The sequence below is a fragment of the Anticarsia gemmatalis genome, chromosome 12 (assembly GCF_050436995.1).
Source record: "Anticarsia gemmatalis isolate Benzon Research Colony breed Stoneville strain chromosome 12, ilAntGemm2 primary, whole genome shotgun sequence".
In the NCBI taxonomy this organism is placed as follows: Eukaryota; Metazoa; Arthropoda; class Insecta; order Lepidoptera; family Erebidae; genus Anticarsia; species Anticarsia gemmatalis.
The window spans coordinates 4937595-4963945 of record NC_134756.1 but is presented as its reverse complement, the minus strand read 5'-3'; the positions used below and the strand labels follow the sequence as shown (position 1 = coordinate 4963945).

Sequence of the window (26351 nt, the reverse complement as noted above, 5' to 3'; positions counted from 1 at the left end):
TGTTAACTGACAGCATTACTAACAAGTATCATGTTTATGTAATATGCAGTACAACAAGGTAAATAAAACACAAATGTGCAATAAAAAATAATGTATATATAATTTGACTTACAGTATGGTAAACTCGGTAGCATAATTAACAAAATGTTATAAATACTGAAAATATTCAGCAAATATATTTTATAAACTGGCAATAAAGCATCTGTATCTTTTATGTTTGATGAAACCTGGGAACAAAGACAAAAATACTAATGAGAGAGTAGAATTAGCAAAAAATATGTAAGAGGAATTGGGAAGGTGAACGTAAGGCATTCTAAGGTAAAATGCTGTTCGCGTTAATTCCCGTATCCTATTAATTATTATTAAATTTGCAACGCAAAAGTTTAAAAGTTATAAAGAACAAAAAGGGAACTCTTTGAGACATATTTGTTACTTATATCTATGTCAATTTGTCACAAAATATATCGAGAGACCGTAAGAGAGTCGGACCTTCGTTATTTTCTAAGAGCTGAAAGTTTGTGAATGCACCATACTCCCAACGAGGGAAAGAACGACCAGTGCATATGACGTGGCTTTGGTAGCAATCCTATTGTCTGTCAGAACATCCTAAAACTGACTAGCTGCTAGGTGACTAGGTGATACATCGTTTACGACAAAATAATGATAGTATTTACAGCACCCGAAAATCAGACTGACCTTAAAGGTAACCGTAGAACTGCCAAAGTCACGATTTTCACGTTTAGGGGCGGCCTAACATATGTAACTGATCTGTATGACTTTATTGTCCACCTTTTCTCTAAAAGTATTTGAAATAATAAATTGTTTCTGTCCGCGTGGAGGTAGGTATCGGTGATATCTCTCGTCGTAAAACATACATTTTACGACTAAACATTAGTTACTACGACTGAATGACGTTCAAATTCATCACAACCTCAAAACCTCGTACATCGAACGTCAATCGAAGTGTAGTCGGTACATAAGGTAAGGTCGGACAATCCGTGCGGACCTGTGCGGGCGTCACTCGTCGAAGCGCAGGCCGCTGATGGACAGGAAGGTGAAGGCGTTGTGCAGCGCCAGCACGGGCACGGCCGTGGCCGCCACCGACACCCGCGCCGCGCGCCCCGCCGCCGCCGCCGCCGCCGCCAGCCGCCCGCCCGCCGGCGCGCTCCACACCTGCACGACCGACACGCTGGATCAAACACTGACGACTGACTCGACGGATATTACTTTGCTAAGCACGAGGTCGTTAAACGGTTATTTTACTATTTTGAAATTGACTTCGGCGACGGTAGTACCTGATAGAATATCCTCATTTTGACGGCGGCGTCTTTGTCCCGCGCCTGCGTGGTGAGCTTGTTGAGCGCGTACTGCATGACGGCGTCGAGCTGCTCCTGCGACATGTTGCGCGCCCGCGAGCGGTGGCTCTCGCACGCCTCCGAGCTCGGGAAGCTCAGCTGGCTGCTCGACGGAGACGAACCTGCCGTATTACGTGACTAAAAATGATAATATTCACAAAATAATGTATACCCTAGTGGTATGATGTAGGCATGTAGATGAGGTTATATGAACAAATAAAAAAAAAAAATTGCAATAGGACGATTTACCTGTAGCGACATAACAAACGAAAGCTGAAACTGTATTCTCGTAGTTCCATCGTCTTGTTATAGCGACCTTGAAATCACCAATATTGCAGCCGGTTTCTTCATCTGTAATTAAAATAAAACAATTTTAGGTGGCTCGAATAATCGAAAAACTGCTACATTTGACTGTCAATAAAAAAGTAGTAAATTATGATTATAATCAAGGGCACTTCATTCCGAAATGGATATAGTAGGTATAATGTTGATAATCTATTTAAAATTCAAACACTCATAGAAACACGATGCCCTATTGTTTTGTTTATTATTTGCAATTCAAACATCCTTAGCAAAACTGAATACTTGGTTGATATTTAGTTTATAAATAAAAGTGGACAACGCAGTGTACATAATTTGGACAAGTAGTTCTCTGGTGGAACGTGGAAATAAACGATTAAAATATTACTCAATATTGAAAAAGATGCCGTTGCTAGTAAAAAGAAAACTAATAGCAGTGTCTACGCTTACTATTATTTTATATATCTTGTACTACATGAGAGATGATATAATTACAGAACTATCGTCGAACTTGGTGGAGGAAAATAAAGATTGTGAATTACCTCCGATGGAGCTCTACCTGAAGGAAACCGTATTAAACACAATTTCTAACTTGTCTTGTGGAGAAAAGGTTTGGGCTAAGTGTTACCGTTCACAATGCCAGGTAGAACATGATATATTGGCAACTATTAAAGATGTAGAGTGCGAATATTATGATGTAATACACATAAATGACTACGAATACTACCTGAGGAATCCGGTTCACATTCGGAACAATGGAGTTTATGAACTTGTCAGAAGTGATCACGTTATGATAAATTGTTCTGGAGTTGAAAATGGAATCAGACAGAATAAGTCATTTTATTCAACAGGCTTTCGTAAATATATTAAACGAAGAACTGCCCCTGAAGGCAGAGAGGAGACATTGAACGTAGTTATCTTAATGATTGATTCCGTGTCAAGAAATGATTTTATGATAAGTTTACCTAAAAGTTACGATTATTTGACGAAATTTTTAAATGGAACAATTCTGAAAGGCTACAATATTGTAGGGGATGGTTCTGCGGGCTCATTGTTTCCAATTTTTACGGGCCACAGCGAAGAAGAACTATCTCCGTACCTCACAAAGAACTCAACCCTTCGCCATGTTGATGTTTTGCCGTTCATATTCTATCAACTCAAAAGAGATGGATACCGGACAGCGTATATGGAAGATATGCCGTGGTTGGGAAACTTCGAATACAAATTTAACGGGTTTCGCCATCGACCCGCTGACCACTATCTCAGGCATTTCTATGTAATGGATGCCTGGGAAAAACCCATTACCGAAAGGCTTTGTGCTGGAGATACATTCCTATATCAGGTGATGCTCAATAAAACTAACCAGTTTCTACATTTTGGCAATAAGATCTTTTGCTTCACATTAATTTCTGAACTTACCTCAAACGCAGTGAACTTTCTTTCAATAGCAGACGGAGCATTGGTTACCTTTTTACAGACATTGGTGAAGGAAGGCCATTTCCGAAAGACACTTCTTTTAGTCATGGGGGATCACGGATCAAAATTTAATGAAGTCAAGGACACGCTGCACGGCCGTTTAGAAGAACGTCTACCATTTATGTGTGTTATTTTGCCCGAAGACTTGAAACGGCGACAACCTGATGTTGAAGCTGTGTTGAGAGCAAACGCCGACACTCGAACGACCCCGTACGACGTTCATGCGACGATATTAGACGCAGTAGACTTGCCGCAGTACATGAATCGGCACAAAGTGGCTGGAGCAAAGATTCCTAGAGGAATGAGCTTATTCAAGCCGATACCCAGGAATAGAACGTGCTGGGAGGCAGGGGTTGAGCCGCACTGGTGTCCGTGCTACTCGTGGGTCAACGTGCCTTCAGACGATGCTCTCTATCCAAGAGTTGCCGAAACTCTCGTTCGGTACATCAATTTGTTAACAAAACCTGTTAGAAGTAAGTGCGCTGTTCGATTTCTACTCAATATCGAATGGGTAAAGAGACACCGAGCAAATAAACACATTACGGCTTTGAGCAGCGGTCTTGTCATAATAATCAAAGAAATTTACAGGGTGAAAATCATAACGGGTCCGGGTCGCGCGACTTACGAGGCTACGATGACATACGTTCTGAGAGATAACAAATTTCGCGTCGAGACGAGACATATATCTCGAACAAACGAGTACGGCCGCGAGTCAGCCTGTATAAGCGCTCAAAGACCACACTTGAACACGTTTTGTAGCTGTATCGATAGTAGATTTTCACTTTGAAAAACATCAGTAAACTTCGACTTCGTTATCGTTTATTTTAGTCGAAAGGATCGCAAGTCGCCGTGACGCGCGCTCATGGAACCATCGTCCCAAAATTGGGGTGTTAGAAAGCCTGGGAAAATTTGTAATTACGGCTATGGACGGATTTACTCAAATATGTCTGTTACTTTTTCACGAAAACTGAATTTAATAAAATTCGGTATACCGATAGCTTTTAACCTAGATTAACGCATAGGATATTTTTAACTTCAGGCAATCTTTTCACGCGGGTGGCAGCTAGTCTGTTATAATTTCACCAGTCTCTTCCATGTCGTCGGGTCCCGCTCTCACTGCGCTATCTCGCGTATCGTCGGGAAGCGGGCACGAAATATCAAACATATGGCGTTATACCGAAGTGTTCACGTACAAAACGTACGTGCGGTCTAAGTAGCGAGCAAGCTAGCGATGTGGCGCGCGGCGCGCTCGCGGCAATATCAAACGCGTGAGATGTTCGTGTGTGTTCACGTCGAACTATCGGTGGCGGGCGCAATTTACTCGCGACGCCAAGTAAGTTTGAGCCAGTTTGAGCTTGTCGCTAAACAAACGCCCGGCGGCCAAAGTGAACACAAAATCGCCACGTCCCCGCGCCCGCACGTACCAACGTGAACAAGCACTACGAGTAGCCCCACTCGCTGACCACGGCCACCTGCAGCAGCGCGCCCGCCGTGCGCGCCTCCAGCACGCGCCGCGCGGCGGCACTAAGATAGTGGGTAAGTGAAGTAGGGGCGGGGGCTCACGTACACTCGAAGCGGTTGTTGTCGGTGTGCGCCCAGGCGCCCCACTCCACGCGCGCGCGGCGCGGCAGCGCGCTGACCACGGCCACCTGCAGCAGCGCGCCCGCCGTGCGCGCCTCCAGCACGCGCCGCGCCGCCGCCGCGCCGCCGCCCGCCGTCACGTAGCACACGCTCTGGGACACCACACGCACGCTTTATTAGTAAAATAAATGTAGCCCAGTACTGTCCCACTGCTGGGCGAGCGTCTCCTCCCGTAATGAGGGGAGGGATTAGGCCTCGAGTCCACCACGCTGGCCGAGTGCGGGTTGGGGACTTTGCACGCCCTCAATAAATGTCTTAAACAAATATTAGGCATGCAAGGTTTCCTCACGATGTATTCCTTCACCGTTTGAGCGTATGATAATTATTTCTAATACACACATAACTTCGAAAAGTGGTGTTGCCTCGGGTTCGAACCTGCGACCACTTGCGTGGGAGGTGTCAACTTATACCACTCGGCTTTATTCGTACATTGTATATACCTCAATACTCCTGTGAATCCTGTTACAATTAATCCGTTACGAACAAGTGAACTACTGTCATAAAAGAATCATAATAATTATGCATGTATTATGGCGCATCCACACATGCCGCCGGGTTTCAGACCGCCTTGCCGCTGAATGCAGGCCGCCGGCTTTACCGGCGGTTGCCGGCGGCCTGCAGATGCGGTTGCAATTTTCGCAGTAGTGTTGTGACTTTCGTCGAAGTTACTCGTGTACGTAGATGTTGGACTATGATATAGTTGCGTGTATCGCAAGTGTAGGGTTGTATGTTATTATTCGTAAAAAGAACCGCAAAATCAAACGAAGATATTGGGTCAGACCAAGTCTACGAAATAGGCCTAATGTGTCCCTGATACTTAAAGATTTTAGAAAGGATGACATAAACCGAAGAAATATTCGTTCGAAATTTAACACTTTTCTAAGGATCTCTAGTGAAGAATTTGAAATATTACTGAATTTAACTGGACCCATGATATCAAAAACTGACACCCGCTACAGAAATGCTGTGTCATGTGCATGCATGTGCGTGAGCCACAACACTACCACTCCGTATCGAAGCCGCAAGCAAACTGCCGCCGGCAACCAACAGCCGCGCGTGCCGCGGCTGAGATGCGGCAAATGCCGGCGGCCATGCCTCATGTCGTGCCGCCGGGCATGTGTGGATGCGCCATTATAGGCGAATCCTTCATATAGTAAAATAAAAAAGTGCGGTTTCATAATAAATCGCACTCGTAGTTCGCACGTGTGTAAGGGTCCAAGTATAGATATTTTATTATGACGTTCCTTGGAACGAATACTATGAGGGCCAAACCAGGCCCCCGTCACTCGGCCGTACCTACAGCGATAAGTGCCTACAAATTCGCGTGGCGTCGGCGCCACTCCGGGAGTCGAGTGTCGACGCTCACGCGTAGAGCTCGTGCGTGCGTTTATTAGAAGTTTTATGAGTAGGTAATATTATTATAAAAACGTTTAAAATAGAATGGCAGGTTGAAAGCATTGCTCATTTGATGGATGTTTGTCGAAAAAGAAGGACGAGGGATTGTCATTTTTTTCATTACCTACAGATGAGGAAAGATAAGTTCAAATTCATTTAAAAACTATAAAACTTTACAGTACCTGCCTACCACAAAATAATTGTACTAACTATAATAAGTTACTTTGTTGATACTAACAATATGGACTCATGTCTGAATTATTAAGGAATTTGATACTTTATAATTACGAGAGCAACTTGCAAATGCGACTTTTTGTTTATGAAGATATTTCAACGATTTTGGTATCAAATGAAAGGTCTAAGACTAAAACTATTTTATCCGTTTTAATGATATAAATCGGTTCACAGGTTTAGGAAATATGAAGAACTAGCTGACCCGCGCAACTTCGCTTGCGTCACCTAAGAGAATGGGTCAAAATTTTCCCCGTTTTTGTAACATTTTTCGTTGCTACTCCGCTCCTAACGACCGTAGCGTGATGTTATATAGCCTTCCTCGATAAATGGGCTATCTAACACTGAAAGAATTTTTCAAATCGGACCAGTAGTTCCTGAGATAAGCGCGTTCAAACAAACAAACAAACTCTTCAGCTTTATTATATTAGTATAGATATAAAATAGTAAAAATGTAAACAAACCAGAACTGTAGGTAATGTTTCTGTTCTTCAATTTTTTTTAGGTATATTGTTAGATAATGAGGACTGTTCGACCCATTTAAAGTGCCAAATTTTGTAGGGATTACATGATAAAAGTAGATAGTTTTTTTTAATAAACAGTTCGTTCGAAACGGTAGATACAGACTGCAAAAAATATCCAAAAATTATTTGCACTATATCTGACCTGAGTTCATCTAAATACTTAAACATTATGATGACATTTACTACTTAAGTACATATTTTAGATTATCTATTCTATCAGTATTCTAATAGTAGGAGGTAGCAACGATGCGGCGAGCCGACAGCCCTAGCGTCAAAGGTAACGCGTTACTCTACGCCAAACAGTGACAGAGTTACGCGTTAAAAGAGAGCGGGAATACTTAGGTGAATATGTCGTTAGGTACGGAGCGCTTATACGAGCTGAATTAGACTTTGTTGCTTAGTAGCAAGAGTCGTTATTTCTATGAATTGTTACGGGAAGTGCTTGTTCCGTACTTTAGTACTTATTATTCTGTGGCCAAACTAAGAAATCAAAGAGCTAGTTCGTTGCCACTGACCTGTACGACACTCCGTATATGTGCTCGGGGGTGCAACGCGCGCAGTACGCGAGTCACGTGTCGCAGCGCCAGCGCACTCTGCGACCGCGCGCCGCCCGCCGCCAGCCGCATCGAGCCCGGCACCAGGGCGATCTGACCGCACGTGCCCATCACTTCACCGATCTGTTCGTGAATAACAACATGTATTTTGTATTGCAAAATAGTTTATAAGTTTTGCTTTAATTTAGAATGACAGAAAATAATCATTTATCTACATGCCCTAGATGATGTTTTTGCCCCATTCAAACATATTTTATGTCTTAATACTTTTTTAGTTTATAGAGTCAGTATTATTTGGCTTAAAGCACCATCTTTTCGACTTCTGGTTTTTAATGTATTTTTGGAAGGAATGTATATAAAAGAAATAGCACTATGTGTAATTGTTGATCATTTATTTATTACCTTGACGGCCTGGCTGTAAGGTCCAATGTTGGCCGGAGCCCAGTGCGATATGCCCTGCACGTGCATAGTGACTCGCTCCCTGGTGATACAGCCATCATCGTTGTGCTTGTTCATGTTCGATCTATGCGCCACCTGCGTTTATAATAACGTACTTTGTTAGATAAAATAATTAAAGATTTTTGGCTTGATACTTGTTTACTTCCTATGTATAGCTTGGTAGTTCCGGACTCGTGCGTAATTGAGATAAAGGTTTTACTTTTGCATTATTATCTAAAGGGTTATGGCAAATTTCATCACATATATGTCATATATCTTCTGACGAGTGATGAATATGTGATAGATGTCAGAAAATCTATGAAAACATCCGTCCCATATTAAACTTTAAGAGCTAACCGACGCTTATCCGGAATAAGTACACACAAGAGTTTAATATCACATGGGACAGTTGTTTTAGGTATTCAATGAAATTGGCAGAACATTGATTATCATAGACGTGGATGTCGTTAAGGATTAATTAGATGGCAATAACTCAATATTCTCTTGAACTTGACCTTGATTTTTGACGTATTATGCTAAAGGTTATCTTATCTTAATTCACCTTACACTATCTTTAATATTAAGAATGTTATCTATCATCTATTACATAATATATTATGTGTAAATGTCATTTCTTTTTAGGATAATTTTTGTAGACAAACCTCTGACAAAAAAATCATAATATTTTGTAAACAAATCTTGGTATCATTAGAAATAAAAATATCACATAAGCATTGTTTTTTTGTATTTATTTATACTTAACTTAAAAAGTCATATTAAGTCAGCAATTAGAAACGCAATGTTTTCATCACTATCGACTTTCAACAACCGACTACTCTGTATAAAAATCTGATCAACGCCCCTAGCGGCTACCGTCTGAACTAATTTTAAAGTTGACATAACATATTTCGAATTCTCCATACTTCATAGTGCTCGACTGCCTATCTATAGATATGAATGAAATGACTCACCGCATCAAGTATCAAGCCGACTTCAGCGGGCAGAGGACACTGCACGCAGACCCTGGTCGGCGGGTTGGGGAAGCTAAACGTCTTCACATAAACATCGTTGAGAGCCGCGTACTCCTCCATGTCTCGCATGTATATGTTTACAGAGCACACGTCCTGTAGTCGCAATGATTCTGATTCTAGCAAACCTGGAATGATTAAACGACAAATATTATATGCCAAGTTTGTTTTATTTTATTAGGTTAAGGTTTGTGAATATGGCTCGACAAAAAACTGAATACACGACATTTTTCAGTGGACGTTTTTAAATTTAATTCTTTATAAACAAGATATTAGATGTGATGACTTGTAATAAATCAATTACCTTTTTATTGGTTTGCCAACAGTTTCCTTAGTTTAGACAAAAATATTATATTCTAATAATTGTAGTAATATTTTCTCATATTATACGTTTTTATTAAAGAATCAAAATACCGTACAGATTTTAATATAATAGGTACATTTAATACTTTAGCTGATAAACCTGTATTACTTATGTTCATACATTAATAGTAGGTACTAACTATGCAATGATTTTTTGTAATAGACGTTATGCTGTGTGCATATTTAAATAGGTAATATAAGAGTAAAACGAGTTCTTTGTGATTTACTAATAACATTGTAAGACTTGATATGACACATATAAACAAACTGACTATTTAAATTATGATTGTTACTTTGTTAGTTTTCTACGAAACTATCAATGAACCTACAGCTACAGACTCAATGTATGCACCCATTTATAGTATCTTCAGTATTATTTAGTCTCCCTGCTTATTATAATTAAATAAAAATTGTACAATGCAACCATGGTGTTTTATTTATTATAGACAATCCTGATTTAAGTTATACATACATATCCTGATCTAGTTGAATGTTGCCTTGATCCTAATCCTAATGTCATTGGTGGTTAGTTGTATAAAACATAACTTACAACTATAACTACATAAAATAAAGCTTGTGAACAAGTTTACCTACTAATGAGTTTTTTCATAGCGTCCTCCGTCGCTAGTCCGGTATCGACGCCTTCCCCCACGATGCCGCCGATGAAGTACCAGCCGTGTTTGTTCCCGTATATACTACTGTGGTCCTCCACCGGCTGCCACTCGCTCTGATTGTGAGCCTGCTCGTAATTGTACCCGTCCTCCTGCACACCGTCCACACTGTCTTCCTCACCATCGTCTATACTAGTCCTATCACCTGAATACGTGAGCAATGGATTCAATTCTTTCTGTTTCTTCTTCTCCTCCTTTTCTAATTTCTCTATAGACTCTATCTCCGTCTCACTCAGCTCAATATCGCTTATATCGCTAAACACAGAATCGCTTAAATCGTTTACAAAATCTAACGGGTTCCTTACAGTTGGAGGTAGTTTGTCGTCGTAGTTCTCTTTTGGTTCGAGGTGCAGTTTTAAGTTTAAATAGCCGACTGGTGCGACCGGGTCGTCCGAGTGTAACACCATTTCTTTTTCATCTCTGTTGGGAAAAATAAATTATCATTAACTTATATTTAATAGAATGATTTCTGCATAATACTCGTTCTATAAAATAGTTTAAAGTTATTATTTTAAACGACGACAGTTCATAGTTATCAATACGAAACTTAAGGTTCTATATATCAAGTATTTTAATTCTTATGACGATTAACATCTTTACGTCATACGGGAAAATACGTAACCATAAATTGCAGTCAATATATGGAAAGAAATGTCGAGAAATGTGAGTAGATCAGATATGTAAGAGATTGTCACACGATAGAGACATGATTGATAACAGCGTCTGAAACTAAACACTCATCATTGATTGCTAATCTCACCAAATATGCATTTGATAACATAATAACATATAATGGCAATAGTTATATAGCAGACTACTTAGGCTTAACGCATATAGTACAGAGTAAAGCCGCCGTAATAATTCATCTCTTTAATAACCCTAATTCAGAACAGTAGGTACAATCATAAAATAATTATATTAGTAGGTATTATGTATTTACCTATAATTTAGATGTTTTTTATGCATTGATATACTGATGACTCAAACTTTTGAGTTAGTAAAATTTAAGGAAATTGGTTCTAACCAAAGAAGATACGATTGTGCTGCCATCTGACCTTCCAGAGTAAAGTAATGTTCTTTAGGACAACATCGTTGGGTATTGTAGTGAGTAGCTATGACCAGAACCAACATAATTGATACAAGAAGTTTTTATAATATTCTCTAGATAAAATAACTTTGTCTGCATTAAACCTCATTACGCGCCTACTCCGGTTGGCCTAGTAACCAGTTATTAAAAGAGCTAGATAACATATCTAATGCTAAGCAAGGTAAGCACACTTATTGACAGCATATTACTCATTGTTTTAATTCATTACATGTTATCGTTCAGACCACCACTTCAATTTTAATTAAAGATTATGTATGTTTTATCAACTGGACTTTGCTGTGAGTATATTGTGGTATAATAGAATTTTGCAATTTTCACCAAGATAGACATTATGGTACGCCTACACGGCACTAAGCTTAGTGCTAAGTAGGCCCCATAATAATAATAATCAAAAACTGAATAAATCCTTGTATAAAATCTTTGTGTTTCTATATCCCTAATCTTTTTACTTTCTTTTTTTGCCAGCTTACCAAACCGCGACGCGATTGACCAATGAGCAAGATTTCTTTATTAACTTAACTGTTATCATTTGTACATAGAAGTGTACTCACATAACTAATTTGTTCTTAAACAAGGGGCAGTCTAGCGTGAAGGTCTCGTACTCGCCGCCCTCGCCGCACACGTTGAGGCCGTACTTCTCCTGCATGACTAGAAGGTGCGGCTGGATCTCGCGCAGCCTCATTCCTAGGTGTATCCTCGGGTCCAGCCCTAGGGCAGCCACCTGGACACATTACATACGTAGAATTTAGAAAGTAGTATTATAAATATTTTTTAAAGGAATGTACGATTATGTACTTGTTTTGTCATTTTAGGAGTATAATATAAATCGCGACATCCGTTATAAGCGTCGTAGCTGCAAAGGACAGTGTAACGTGAATGGATTTAAAATAGGTAGTTTTCGTATTTGTTTATGTATAGGTACAGATTGTTTTCTTTCAATATAAATTATCTTTATGTCGTATACATAAGCTCGAACTCTAGTCGGACTTAGATAAGTAAATAATAATAGTAATGATTAATTTCTACGATCAATAACATTTCAAGTGGCCGATGTAATCCTACGATAAAACGATAATTCATAATTTATGCTCGTAGCACAAGCAATCTCGTCTTAATCATAGGTTTTGATCGCTTGTAAAGGAGTGCTATAAGTCCTATGTAATAAATGACCACTTATATCGTAAACAATCAAGTATATTTCAATATCTACAGTGAAATATATGTGCTTATGTATTCGTAAGGCGCGCATATGCCAAGCTACTAACTAAAGAATCTAATAACAAATTAACATATTAATGAACCCAAAAAAGAGCCGTGACAAAAGTATTTCTACAGAAATAATCTTCTATTTTCACAACTTAGTCATAATCCGACGAAAATAATTTGAGTGTTAATTTAATAGTAAACATGACAGATCCTATTGGCGCTGCATATTATAAAAATTCACGTTTCAAATTCTAAGAAATCATCACTTACTGATTGATACGATCAACGTCAAATAAATTGAATAAAATAATCTGTGAGTGGTGACGCATGACCTCATACACGATGTTATTTTCGACGATCATGTGGATATATGCAGATAAAAATCATTAATGTAAACACGGTGCAAATGTTGGCGCATTCACTTCTATATAATTATTTATCTTACTTGAAGTGCATTAAATACTCAGTAAACAAGTAGGTATTTAGTTAAACATTTTTATCGTGAATCCAAGTGTGATACTTTCGCAATCTTGTTTCCTTAACACTGATATCGCAAAGGGTATTGACATGTTAATAAGTCGGAGGCATGAATAACCACGGCTCTATGACGTGATTTCACTGAGTGCTCGGATAATGATCGGCGATCACTGAACGAATTAGCAACGTCCTTCACATGTAGGGTATACGACGGTTAATGACAGCTACGAAATTAAGACGCAGAACGCTCAACGGATAATGTAAACGTAAATTGTTTCAGGAATTTTCACTAATAGATTTACATTTAATTTAAGAGAGCCATAATGGATCTGCAACGTTTTTTAATATCGCCTATCAGACTTGGAACCGTTATTTTATCTTATCGCTGTAAGAACGAAAGTTCAGCAAAGCAATACGCCGTGTGATCGTAAAAAAAATACGCTAAGTAAATGGTGTCTACGTGTTGCGTGACTAACCTTAATAATGATTGCTTCGACGCCGCTCGCTATCATTTCCTTCAGCAATTCCTTTTGATTCCGCCTCCACAGGTACGCTAAGGAGACTAGACCTAACCGGTGACATCTATAAAAACAAACACATTAGTAATTCAATGGACAATATAATACTTTTTGATAGAATCTCCGTATATCGGCGTCTTAAAAGTTTAAAATTGTTCGATATCCAAAAGTAGTCTTGTGGCTGCCTCATTATATTTACAAACAGGGATATCCTTCATATTTTTCAAGACAAGTAAAATGCAACATTCAGCTCGTTATCGTGTTCTTAAACTATTTTTTGCAAGAGCCGTATTGATTATTTGCTGTCGCTGCGCTGAGCTTTCGAGAGTCTATCAATACGGCAATTGAACTCTAAACACAGGTTTGGGTTACATAAATTCTCTTCAGAAAGTAATAACAACAAAAATATATTGGGTGAGGTACTTTCATAGCTTTTAGACATTATTAACAATATTGAGTAACATTATCAGTTGATGATAAAGCTCATCAACTAATTACGTTGTAATAGCGTACATTTATTACGAATTTTATCAACAATGTTTTTTGTTGCAATTATTCATTTATATCGGGATATATGCCTTCTGAGCTTGTGATGAACACAGTAAGAATTTTCTATAGCCTGCTAATAGACAGGAGGTTGAAGCCTCAGCATGCTGCCAGGATTCTAAACTGTCAAGCTAAATTGCAGATAGCCGCAATTATTGTAATTACGACCGGCGACTGCATTAGTCCGACCCATTGTTGATGAAGTGGAATTAACATGTTCTGTGAGAATTATGTACAAAGTGACCTTTGAACCTTTGATCTACGTTCCGAAATCACGTGCAAAACATTCACAATGATAGTAGCTCAAACAGATCAAACAGAATTTGATGACCTCATTTGTAAACCTACATGATTATTAATAGGTCTGCTATAACTAACTGATTTTAGTGCTGACACAAACATAGCTATTATGAGCAACTCCAATTAACTATTTTTGCATGGTGAAGCATATTTTTAATTGCTATTTACAAGTTGTGTTAAATGTACTTTGCACTTATAATAACCTAATTAATATTGTAAACAATCTTACTTTAGTTAGAAATGTAGATGCGCATTTCCTATGTGGTAAGCAAATAGTGGAGTCATTAGTTAATTTTATATGATATTTAAAACAAAATAAAATAGATGTCCTTACTGATAGGAGCATCTAGAGAAACCTGAGTTGTTGGTTTTAGAAATTTATAGTTTACAATTTGATATTGTGTGTCAATGTTTACACATAATCAAATGATTTTTCTCATAATAAATATTAGTTGTATCAATCATAATAATACTGTCAGAGGATTATGAAACTTAAAATCATAAGTACAAATTATACAGTACATGTAAGTAGTATAAGTTGATATGTATTTCTGTTGAGATATTAATAAATAATGAGTGCAATACTTACACATTTTCTACCCTAATTCTTTGGTAATCTGACAATATGGCACCAACGGAGACTGCTTCTATATCTAAGTCATCCTAAAACAATAGCACATGTCATCAAACGCATCTAGCTGGTATGGATAATGATTTTGTAGGAAGCATTATTATGTGGGAGCCAGGGGAGAGTAAAATTATTTTGTCATGCAGGATACTCAATATAATAGTTATACTTAATATTCAAAATTTAAGATATAGTGATTTTAATGTGTCATAATATTATTAGCTAAGAGACAATTGCAGCAATATTTCTACTGTAAGTACTCATCATTTATTTTTCTTATTTTTATACAAAAACATATACAAAGTAATTTACCAAACATTGTTTTAAAACATCAATTTACCATATAAGTGCACAAAATGAAAAACATATTTAAAAATCTTTGTTTTTGTAAAACAAAGGAGTACTAACAAGTGTCCATTAAATGTATGGCACATATTCATAAGTATGTAGAGTAAGTTATCAATTATCATAACAACAGAGGTTATATAACTCATGTCTCAGTGAGATAACAAACAACTACATCTGCAAACATTTATTCAAAGTGTAACTAAATATATACTATCTTAATGTCCAATCAATGATGTGGTTCATATTTTTTATATAAATTTAAATTAATTTGTTTACTATTTATATGGGAATGTATCACAATATTTAATGATACAGCTAATTACATAACAAAACAATATACTATCCTTTCTCTAGCTTCTAAGAAAGACTTTTGGTGGTTGAAAAATGAAATACTAAATAAGCATCTACTGAACATAACTTTGTAGTGTCATCTAATTTCAATATTATTACCTTGACTTTAGCCAGAAGTCTGTACAGGTCCTCAACCTCATCATTATCTGTGGGATCATAGTTCCTACCCTGGTTAACTGCATTACCAGTTATTGACTCTCTATACAATGGTAGACCCATAGCCTCAGCATACAGTTCTATGCCTTGGTGACCCACTGTCTGATACATGTAACTGTCCATCTCATCTGAAAAATTATGAAAAAATATAATATTATATTGTGCTAAGGCAAGAGATGTTTTTTCTGTTGGCTTATAAATGTTTTTATGAAGCATTTAAAAGTAGGTTACATATATTTTAAAGTATATTATCATGGAAATTAATAATATGTTAATAATAAAGGTGCTAAAAAATTAAAGAAGACATATGTTACACTAATACAGTGTTTTAAAAATACTTTTTCGGGTTTAATGTGTTTCCTGTGAGTAAAAAATATTAACAACAATCAAGTCATATCAGGTATAGTAAATATATCTGTGTTGATTGGATATTGAGACGAAATTAACCTTTATGTATAGGTTGGAGGTTGGCCAGAGCTACGATCGTGTGCCCGGCACCGACACACTGCATCATGTTGTAGCAGCTGTCCTTACCCCCGCTGATCAACGCCACCGTCCTCATCTTCCCCACAATATTATAATCACTCACAACAACACTACAATATACGTTACATAACGTTCACAATAATTGTGCGCCCTTTTTTGGCAAAATTAGTAAAGAACAAAACGCGGTCTCAATCACGACAGTGGCATGTCTGTCGACGGTTCGTTGAAGTGTGCTTCTTACAGACTGACGCGACTTTACCACCTGTTCGTAAAGGAATTACAACGCAACATAATCGTTATCTATTTTGATAACATTCTTGAAACGTAAAGCAAAATTATAGTGTTCTCAAAACCTCAGCAACAGTATCTGTCAGATTATATTTCGTTCAGAAATGAATCAATCACTGTATTCAACCAAATTGACTTCGTGCGTAATAAATTGTTTTGTTTCTGGGCAGAATCTGAACGCGTCTATTTTATCTAAATATTTCACTCAAAAATGTATGTATTCTAGTAATTTTGTATTATACTAGCTGACCCGGCAAACGTTGTTTTGCCATAAAAATTAAATAAAAAGCATTGTCCAGCGGACAAAATTGTGAATTTAAACCATTCTCAGATCCCCTCGAACACACACAAAACATTTCATCAAAATCGGTCCAGTCGTTTTAGAGAAGTTCAGTGACATACACACTTACAGAAGAATTATATATATAAAGATTTAAATGTTCGTACCAAATTAAATAAAAAATATTTAAATAACCCTTTGATGAATAACAATGATGTATTTGCAAGTGGAAAATCTACCTTTAGTCTACATAATAACATGACACTCAGAACAATATCATTTAATTTTTGGGCTGGCTTACATCGAATACTAAATTCCATAACAAAATCTAGCAAAAAGAATTAAGGTTTCATCGCTCTTTAATTTGTCGTGATCTTATTACAGGTTTCTTAATATACGGGTAAGTATCGAATATCCTGATAATTTTAAAGGGCTACCGATAAATAAAATAAGAAAAATGTCCGATCATGTGGAGCCCCACTTGAAAAGCAAACTGATACCAACAATCAGCATTTTGGATTTTAGGATTAGGTGTCACACAGACCAGCTAAGCGCCACTGCGGCCACTCTTGCAGAGTTATTTAATTAATTTAAAATTGCTACTTAACATTCAGATTAGCAACCAAAGTAAAACATTACGATTAATTAAAATTTAAATACAGTTAAATTAAAGCTTTCCGGTTGACAAGCAGAACAAAAGGAAAAATAACATTAAATTATAATACTGCTACAGCTTAATGCCATGCGAAATTTTGCAATCATTCATCTATTTAACATAAAGTAGCGACTTTCTTATTTTTAGTAATAGGTTTAAATTAGGAGGGTTTTAATATTTAATATACAGCAATTGAGTAAATAATCAATAATTTATTTCAATCCCAACACACTTGTTTCGTGCAAACGACCAGAGAATCCGCAGCATGTTCCGCCTGCGGTGATGTTATGATAAACATTTTGGCCAGGAGACCTTCCTAGACAGGTATGATAGTTGGAAGTGCAAGGTGCAAACACTTAAGTTAGTCTTAGGAAGCAGCATTATGGCAGGAAGCCTTGTACTTTGCTTGTCCTATATTTTTGAGACTAGGTAAAGGTAAGCTGAAACTGATATGTCTTGTGCACTTTTGGTTTCGCCGATAGCCATTGGTTAAACCCGATGTTATCAATAAAGAGTGTAACATTTCGTCGATCCGTAGTTGTTTTCTGTAATTATGGCTTAAATATTTCAAACTAACCCAATTAATATCGATTTAATAAAATACCTAATAACTTAACAATAGTTAACGTCGTTAACGGTGAATTAATTAGATTTAACGCCATCTCTTGTGTAAAAATCTAAACATAATTTTATGTTTGCTAACATTTTTTAAATCAAATAGGTTTTCTTATTTACAATATTAGTTGTTTAGAACAAATATGACACATTCAGTAATTTATTGTTTAGCTTCTAACAGCTAGATGAACAAGGATAATAATGCATATAAAAGTAATTAATGAACCCAGTGTGTTTTGACTCTTTCTTGACCGTCTGTAATCTACTTCAGTTGCCAGTTATAAAAAAATCAAACATCTTTAAATTAATTTATTCCGTTTAATTTATTATTTTTAACAAAAGACTTGGAAATTACTTTAAATCTTGTTTTATCAGTTCATGGTTTTTAATCAATTCCTCTCAAAACAAATATTTAACATGGTGGACTAAAGTGAATGCTCGGCTAGCTACAGACGCCATTAAATGAACCAATCCAACCCGTGTTTGGTTTGTCAAATTATTGATGCGGTGGTTTGAATCACGTTTGAATTAAAGTGCGAAGCTCAGTATTTCTTTTATTTTCTTTCGTCAAAACATAATATTAATTAAATGGACTGTTAAATTGTGTGTTAACCAAGTGCAATCTGTGTTATCAAGTGCGAAATCATGGTTCTGGCTGAAAGAAGTAATGATGTTCGAAACGGGAAGCGGTCAAGGGGGCCAAGCCCCAATGGCCATGGAAGTCCAGATTCGAGTTCGGAAGATGAGAATGGTACGGGATACTCCTAATTTCCTGTTGCTTGTATAGCTTTTGAGGAATAATGTCCATAACAATTGGGGAGCTTTTTGCATGTCGATTGGTACTTACGTTACGTACCTATAATATGTACCTACTTACGCTATTGTAATCTCGAGGTGAATAAATCTGTCTGTACTCACATCGTTGTTTTAACATGACGCTTACGCCGTGGCAAATATTAATAATCATCACCATCTGACATCGTGCTTTATTTTTTATGCTTACCATCATCGCCTTCATGCTGCCATCATCTCATCCACAATAAAAACATGAAACCAAGCAGTAGTACCGTTTGCAGCTGAGAAAATTAGAGTGGGTAGAGATTATCAGGCTGTGTGCCCTGAACTGGAACCAGTTGAGCAGAGGAAACCTGATCTTATATCTGACAGAGCTTTACTTGTTTGGTCGCCCACTTCTGACATATCTGACATCAAATGTAAGTTTATCAATACTAAGTTGACTTTCAAGTGATTGTCAGATTTTTGTGCATTTATTGTATGGATTTGTAATTTTCAGTGGATGAATATATAACCACAGCAAAAGAAAAGTATGGGTATAATGGTGAACAGGCACTGGGTATGTTATTTTGGCATAAACATGATCTCAACAGAGCATCTATGGACCTTGCCAATTTTACACCTTTCCCGGATGAATGGACTGTTGAAGACAAGGTGCTGTTTGAACAAGCCTTCCAGTTCCATGGCAAAAGCTTTCATAGAATAAGACAGATGGTGAGTCTTCTTTCTAATGACAATGTCTATGGTGTAGTTGCTCTAATTTGATATAAAACTTATTGATTTTATTTCCCTCCCACTAGTTGCCTGACAAATCAATAGCCTCATTAGTTAAGTATTATTACTCATGGAAGAAGACAAGGGCACGCACTTCACTCATGGATGTGGTTAGTGAAGGTCGAAATGCAGCAGGATCAGGAACTGGCAAACGTGAATCTGGTGCTGGGTCAGAGCCAGGAGGTTCTGACAAGGACTCTGACAATGATGAAAAGGTATGTAATATTACTTTCTTTGGTCCTGTCAAGCTTGTTGTAAAGTTGTATGAAGTATAATTTGCTCCTTTTTTATTGCGTGCCGTGTCATTGTATTACCAATGTACCTTATTACAAAAACAAAGTCAATTGTATCATTTCCCCCTCACAGTTTCAATTATGTTTATATAGTGTATCTGGATTGTCCAAATTGTTAAAGCTTCTTAAACTATTTGGCAAGTATTCAGTAAATAAAACTGCAGAGCGGTAAAGCCCTTGTTAACTGGGTGTTATATTGTCAGAGTAGATAATTTTGAATTATTTGCTCTGTGCGTGGACAGTTCATTATAGGTGTGGTGATGTGTAGTAGGTATGGGTTATTCACTACACTTGACTGAAACTTAACACATAGTGTAAAAATAGACTAGCCAGCTATGTTGTATGTCACTGGTATATATGTTATTGTGAGTTATGGACATGTGTTGAATAATTATGACAGAAGTGGACTTTCCACCGTGGTATTGTCCGTGGAGGGAAGTCCCTCGCGGCGGGCGGGGCTTCGCAACGCGCCGCCGGCCAGCAGGGCGCCCAGGTGGGTGCTTTGCTTCCCCACAATGAGTATAACTAACTGCTGTCACCATGGAAACTTGATGTTCAGTGTCTTCTTCCATCCTCTCACTTGTCTATTCAGTCAATGTTATGTCATTCATTATTCAATGTTTGAAATATTCTCGAGATTTGTTGGAGCCCTGTTTCAAATTCAATTTCCTTGACAATGTATGTTTTAGTCACACCATGTCATAGAGGTGCACTTCACTGCATTTTGTTATTCATGCAAGTTTTGATTGTGGCAACATAAGCTTTTGTAAATCTCTGTTATATAGCAGTTATTTGGAAAATGTTAAAATGAACTTTTTCCAACAACTGTATACATAATTATTTTATTCAGCTGCCATATCTGTTTCATGTAAAAATATATCCAGTTGCTTATGTATCTGATAATGCTTATTTAATTTTAATTTTACTGCTCTGCATTTTTATTTACAGACTATGATGCTACTATTTTCATGCAATACTTATTCATTTACAATATTATACTAAAAGTATTCATGTACATGATGATATTTACTGTCTTGGTGTATCTTAATGTATCATTATTTTCCATTATGACTTCACATCTATGTCAGATATAAGTTGATTGTATATTTTATTGTAGCAAGTTATATTTTATGCTATTTGCAAAATACAGTACCTATGGATCTTATTTATTTTAATAGCTCATTTTTGTTATGTTGCATATTTCTATTATATATTTACAAAGATATTGTATGAACAAACTACTAAAAATTGTAAGAGAAGGATCCATTTAAATAATTTCCTTTTATATTTTAATATTTATTATTTTCTTGCTACAGAAGTTTAATACAGATCATAATAATATTGCATATAAAGGAAAGTCATTTACTAAATAATGGACTGTTTGAATGATGCATCAAATTTAATATGTTTGTTGTGGTTTCTGATGGCCCTCATAGACAATAGTCCATCATGAAATGTTTGCATAATTGTGTATTCCTATGTCTATGTCTAAGCATTATACAAAAATATAATTCTGCTTTCCTTTTCCTTTCCATCCAGTTTCCCATGAATTTCCCGCATGCTTCCTTTAATAGCCCCGAGCAAAAATGGAAAACTTGTGTAATCTAATGTGTGCAGAATATCATTTAATATTCTAATGGGTTTTAAAAGAAGTGTGTGAGAAGTCATTGTTATCGTTTTTGTCCGTTGTTATACGAGAATTTTATCAAATTTCGTGTAGCGTTAGTCACCATGTGACAGGAATGTTAAATGTTGATTGGGGTTTAGGGCGAGGGCGGCGGCGAGAATGCGGGCAAGTGGTGCACTGTGTGCGGCATTCTGTGCACCCAGATCACGGCGCACAATTCGCAGAAGTTGTGTCAGGCATGCCTCGTGCACGCCAGGTCGGTACTTTACTACAGTTTTATTAGTTAATCAGCTCGTTGCAATCACTTGCATGACATAAATAAGGCAGTTACAATACAATCTAATTTGGAGTGTGATTTCATTAAACATGTGTATAGGGATGGTTTTTTGAATATTGGCGGTGATGTAACAGACGTACGGGAACGATGAGACCGTTGTGCGGACCGTCCGGGCGACGCGGTCCCGGTTCCAAACAGCAGCGATACAAGCACCGGCTTCCGCGTGGCATATACATCAATCACGATGATCTCGTCGCCATGGCCACCGGCCCCCAGCCTGGCGATCCCCCGCAGCCCGGACTTGTCAATCAGGGCGAAGCCATGCTCAAAGCTATGGACAGAGAAATTATATCTCTAAAGAGACAAGTAAGATGCAACCCGCCACGATGTCGCTATGTAGTGCCGTTGCGAGACACATTCTCACCCTTACGTTGACACTGAGTATACTGCTAAACACGTTGGTATTAGTCATTTCTCCCCACAGAGCATGGATGTGACTAAGCGTTTGTGTGATGTAATGTGAGAATGTGATAATACAACTAATTTTGTTATTAATAGCAAATAATTTCGTAGTAATTCATGCTAATTGAACTGCAATACTGTATTAGGTGGTATTGTGGGAAAATGTATTCTGCACACATAATAGATTAGTTCAAAGTTTTATTTTTGTTTAAGTTTGTTTATAAAACCATTTTAACATCCCAATTTCTAATGCTTATTTATTTGCTGTGCGACCGAACCCCAAGTCCTACTACGTAGTTTCTTGGATAATCCAGATATGCACTTTATTCCCTGAGTTTGCGATTCCCAGTAAAGTTTGGCTCCATTGAGTAAATGTAGTGAATTTGATGTTTTGTAAATTAGGTACAACAGAACAAGCAGCAGCTCAGTGCGATGAAACGCAAGGTTGGTGACACCGGTGTCGAAGAGCTGAGGCCCGGTGAACCGCCGGCAAAGATCAACTCACGCTGGACCAATGAGGAATTACTCATGGCGGTGACAGCTGTCCGAAAGTACGGTAAGGAAACCGTTTTGTTGGTAACAAGTAATGGCAATTTTTCGTAGTCATTCTCGATATGTTCTTTAATAAGTTGGAACTTAGTTCGTATTTTCACTTTTGCATGTATACAATGTATGTTCTTGACTTAAGCAACCCTTTTTAAACAATATTTATTGAAACCCATGTCTTACAATAGGGAGAGACTTCCAAGCGATTGCCGACACTTTGGGCACTAAGACTGAGGCCCATGTGCGGTCGTTCTTCATATCTTACCGGCGACGATACAACTTGGACGCCATGGTCCGAGAGCACGAGGCGGAACGCGGTAACGCGCATCACATACAAGCTGGTAAGAGATGCTTCAATCATAGAACGAACAATAGATATTAGCTATTTTTTCCTTAAACATAAAACATTAAAATGTAAATCCAATGTGGTGATTTCCATTTCAAAACCACAATATTGGCGTTACATTTTCCCATTTATATGACAGACTTATTATCATTTCCTATTAAAAAAACAAAAGTTATGATCTTTAATGACGAGGTATTTTTTGCAGGCACTACAAGCACAGAATCTGCTGAGACAGGGTCAGATAATGCTAATAATGGAACAGGCTCACCACAGACTGCCTCCAAGGATGAAAAAGTAAGTAATACCTAGTCATGTACATGAAGTAACTCGGTTTACTGTTTTTTTTAATCTAAATTATATTTGTGACTTCAATGTAGCAAATGAATCCTCCTCCTGTTTCATCTGCTCTATTGAAGTCACCGAAGACCGTCTAACATGGTTCCTTGAGTTTAACAAAATAAGTTTTGTAATAATAATAATGAGTACTTGAAGTGATAAGAAAAATATTTTTCAGACGGAAGTAGACAGCGAGGGAGTGGCCATCGGGGCGTCGGCGGAGGCCGGCGGGCCGCCGACCACTCCGCCGAAGCACAAGCCCGCCAAGTGATGCGCGCGCGCCTCGAGCTCGCGCGCGCGCGTGCGAGACTAGCGCCCGCCGCTATGTATGCTCACTGACACATGACGTTCTCGAAATATATACGTAGTAAGGCTTCGTAGTAACCCCTTCACTATTTTCCAAGACAGTGGGATTAGTATGCTATATGAAAATATCGAATATTTTTAACTCGCTGTATATTGATGTGCTGTTTTCCGAATTTATGTAAAAGTCGGTGAGCTTAATTATGTAAGTGTAACTAACCTATAATAATAATATATTTGATGGTGCGCCATATTATTATTGATTAGACGTATTGATCATGTCTGATTGATTGTAAACTCTTGGTTTTGTGGAGTAACGATGGGAAGTTTGTATACGCGCTAGGAAAGCATCGGACTTGTGTATATAGTTATATGATGTATGCTGGTAGGATAGGGAAGCTTCCTGAGGGTAGCAGATGTATAATATTATTATTATTGATATAAGCGTGTTCCTGTGTTTGTTTACTCCATGACTGATGACTAAGAGCTGTGCTCTTTCAATGGATTGTCGTGAATTTGTCCAAGATTTCAGAATTGTCGAGTGTGATAGTGTCTAGAATTATTAATATAGAATTAACATGTTTATCACTTGCCTTATGTAATAAGTTTCTCATGTACTCGCATGTTTATTAATATGACTTACCACTGGAGATATATTCACGTCGTACTGCACTTCTGTGGCGATTATAACATAGTTTTTTATGTAAATGATTAATAAGAGATAATAGTAGCTAGATATTTTCATGTAAGACTTATTATTTTATTGATAAGAATGCAATCAATCTTGAATTTAATGTCCAGCTGTAGTTTATAGATAAAACTTATGATGAATTAGATATTTTAGGCAGATTTACACTACGATACTCATAGGTGAAGTGGCATTTATAGAATTGCAGAAATACGAGATTCCACAACAATTCTATCGCAAACGGCTTTATTAATATAATACAAGTAACATACAGCAATATAATGGGTCCTAAATTATTTTTTGCACACATAGGATAGTTCTTGTAATAAAGTTTTAATATACTTCTTTTCATACAATTAATAGAGCGATATAGAAGGATAAAGTGACGATATTTTTGTACTAGTAAAAGACATCTCAATATTAGAATTTTGGTGTGTGATTAATTGATGTTTTTTAATAGTATTAACTTTAATTTTTTACTTTTAGTGACTAGGTTTTATTTAGTGTAATGTACTATCGCGTCGTATATAGCATAATCTACTAGTTTTAATGTATGTACATCACAAATGAGATGAGTTATTCGCACCGGTTGTCACGAAACCGAAGATGAATCGTTACCGATGATTATATCATTTTATTATTCAGTGTGATTAAACTTGTCTGTACATATAGTATTATTTTGCTATTTAACTACAAAACGGTGCAGCCGGTAGTAAAATTGTGTTCCACATAATACAATTGAGAAGAGGTTTGGTTCCAGATATTTGTTAAATTTATCGTCCGCCTAACATTGACGTAAGCAATATTTTTTTTTTATAATTTCAATTATTCGAATGCTGATAGCATAATAATAGTAAGGTACAGAGTAGTCTGTACTCATTTTAGTTTGGAAAATGGGTTTTAATTTACGCCTGTAAATATAGGTTTCTCGATTTGATTATTTCGTAGCTAATTTATAGTTTCAGAAGGAAACACAATTTACAGTCAAATTAGTTTGAACACTTAGCGTATTTACGAACGGCGTAAGACCTTATCACTCCAAAGAGATCCACAAAATGAAGTCATCTTATTTATTGATGCTAATTAGGGCTAGTAGGAAGATTGTTACTGAATTAAATTATTTTTATTAGAATTATTGTTTCTGTATATTAAGAACTTAAATCAATTGACAAAGTGTTTTTTTATTAATTAAGTAATGCTCAAACTCTATTGTTTTGTCCCGTCACTCTTGACAATGGTTTCCACAAATTATTTAGTAGCTATTACCGAAGTAAGGGAGTTTTCATTTTAAGAATAATAAATAATTATAAGTATGTACGAATAACTGTTTTTTACTTACTTGATACCTAAACAAATTCAAGCTGTTTGTAGGTCAATGTGGTTGCAGTGTCCTGCTAAGCTATTATGCATATAGGTTGTTAATGTATGCGTAATTACTAATGCTTGGGGATGACTAGACTATGGTTGATTGCCCACTGAACGACGTATGGCATTCTGTGTCTTCTCCTTTACATAGGTGCCTACCTACAGTGTTGGATCATAGTTTTACAAATAGTAAGAGAAGTATCAGACAGGATGTTGTCGTTGGGCGGGCGCTCTCACGCATGATCCTGTTTTGTGAAAGCTATTATACCAAGTATGATCAATACAGTACGTTACATAATAATATAACATTATTACTTTAACTTAATAATTTAATTGCAGGCGTCTACGCCAGATGGCACTGAATCATGGTACTCTTATTGGGGTTCGATAAGAGATTTCACGTTTTCAATCAGCGGTTTACTCTTTAATCAGGATGACATCTGATCTTAACCATTCACATCTTACCTCTTTGGACAGTACAATTTTCTTAATGGCCGTAAACTGTGCTCTGTGCCGTATACTCCAGTATTAATAACGTACTCTGTGGTATACTCTGAATCTGCTAACAACAATAATTGTCAACATATAGGTATTTTTGATT

General features: G+C 37.2%; 3 protein-coding genes across 6 annotated transcripts; 2 read left to right on the top strand and 1 right to left on the bottom strand.

The window, feature by feature from the left end:
• Positions 1-76: 76 nt before the first annotated feature.
• On the bottom strand, positions 77-16475 carry LOC142976902 (uncharacterized). Its single transcript, XM_076120483.1, has 14 exons — positions 16062-16475; positions 15558-15742; positions 14721-14794; positions 13244-13349; positions 11636-11805; positions 9900-10396; positions 8886-9070; positions 7879-8010; positions 7438-7599; positions 4699-4864; positions 1605-1706; positions 1296-1477; positions 1007-1173; positions 77-227 (listed from the first exon to the last, which is right to left on the bottom strand). The coding sequence occupies exons 1-13, from the start codon at positions 16174-16176 to the stop codon at positions 1018-1020; spliced, it is 2232 nt and encodes a 743-aa protein (XP_075976598.1). The 5' UTR covers positions 16177-16475; the 3' UTR covers positions 77-227; positions 1007-1017.
• Positions 2131-3984, top strand: LOC142977351 (uncharacterized). The gene is made up of 2 exons (XM_076121229.1): positions 2131-3572; positions 3960-3984. Exons 1-2 carry the CDS (start codon positions 2131-2133, stop codon positions 3982-3984), a joined length of 1467 nt encoding a protein of 488 aa, XP_075977344.1.
• A 1924-nt stretch (positions 16476-18399) lies between the features above and the next one.
• CoRest (REST corepressor) lies at positions 18400-25709 on the top strand. Of its 4 annotated transcripts, none has more exons than XM_076120670.1 (11): positions 18400-18689; positions 18997-19152; positions 19233-19447; positions 19534-19722; positions 20201-20293; positions 21568-21683; positions 21839-22070; positions 22569-22722; positions 22901-23053; positions 23264-23352; positions 23573-25709. In XM_076120670.1, the coding sequence occupies exons 1-11, from the start codon at positions 18584-18586 to the stop codon at positions 23663-23665; spliced, it is 1596 nt and encodes a 531-aa protein (XP_075976785.1). In that variant the 5' UTR covers positions 18400-18583; the 3' UTR covers positions 23666-25709. The 4 variants fall into 4 exon arrangements, with proteins under 4 accessions (XP_075976785.1, XP_075976787.1, XP_075976786.1 ...); XM_076120672.1 differs by having other exon boundaries at positions 18401-18689; positions 19015-19152; XM_076120671.1 differs by having other exon boundaries at positions 18401-18689; positions 19000-19152.
• Positions 25710-26351: the final 642 nt, after the last annotated feature.

Coding starts and splice junctions, on each gene's coding strand:
- LOC142977351 (XM_076121229.1), top strand. CDS start 2,131: ATGAGAGATGATATAATTACAGAACTATCGTCGAACTTGGTGGAGGAA. Junction 3,573..3,959: donor GTTGCCGAAACTCTCGTTCG/GTACATCAATTT, acceptor CGTTTATTTTAG/TCGAAAGGATCGCAAGTCGC.
- LOC142976902 (XM_076120483.1), bottom strand. CDS start 16,176: ATGAGGACGGTGGCGTTGATCAGCGGGGGTAAGGACAGCTGCTACAAC. Junction 1,707..4,698: donor CGACAACAACCGCTTCGAGT/GTACGTGAGCCC, acceptor TTTTAATTACAG/ATGAAGAAACCGGCTGCAAT. Junction 1,478..1,604: donor CGTTTGTTATGTCGCTACAG/GTAAATCGTCCT, acceptor GTAATACGGCAG/GTTCGTCTCCGTCGAGCAGC.
- CoRest (XM_076120670.1), top strand. CDS start 18,584: ATGGTTCTGGCTGAAAGAAGTAATGATGTTCGAAACGGGAAGCGGTCA. Junction 21,684..21,838: donor GCATGCCTCGTGCACGCCAG/GTCGGTACTTTA, acceptor GTGATGTAACAG/ACGTACGGGAACGATGAGAC. Junction 23,353..23,572: donor CTGCCTCCAAGGATGAAAAA/GTAAGTAATACC, acceptor AATATTTTTCAG/ACGGAAGTAGACAGCGAGGG.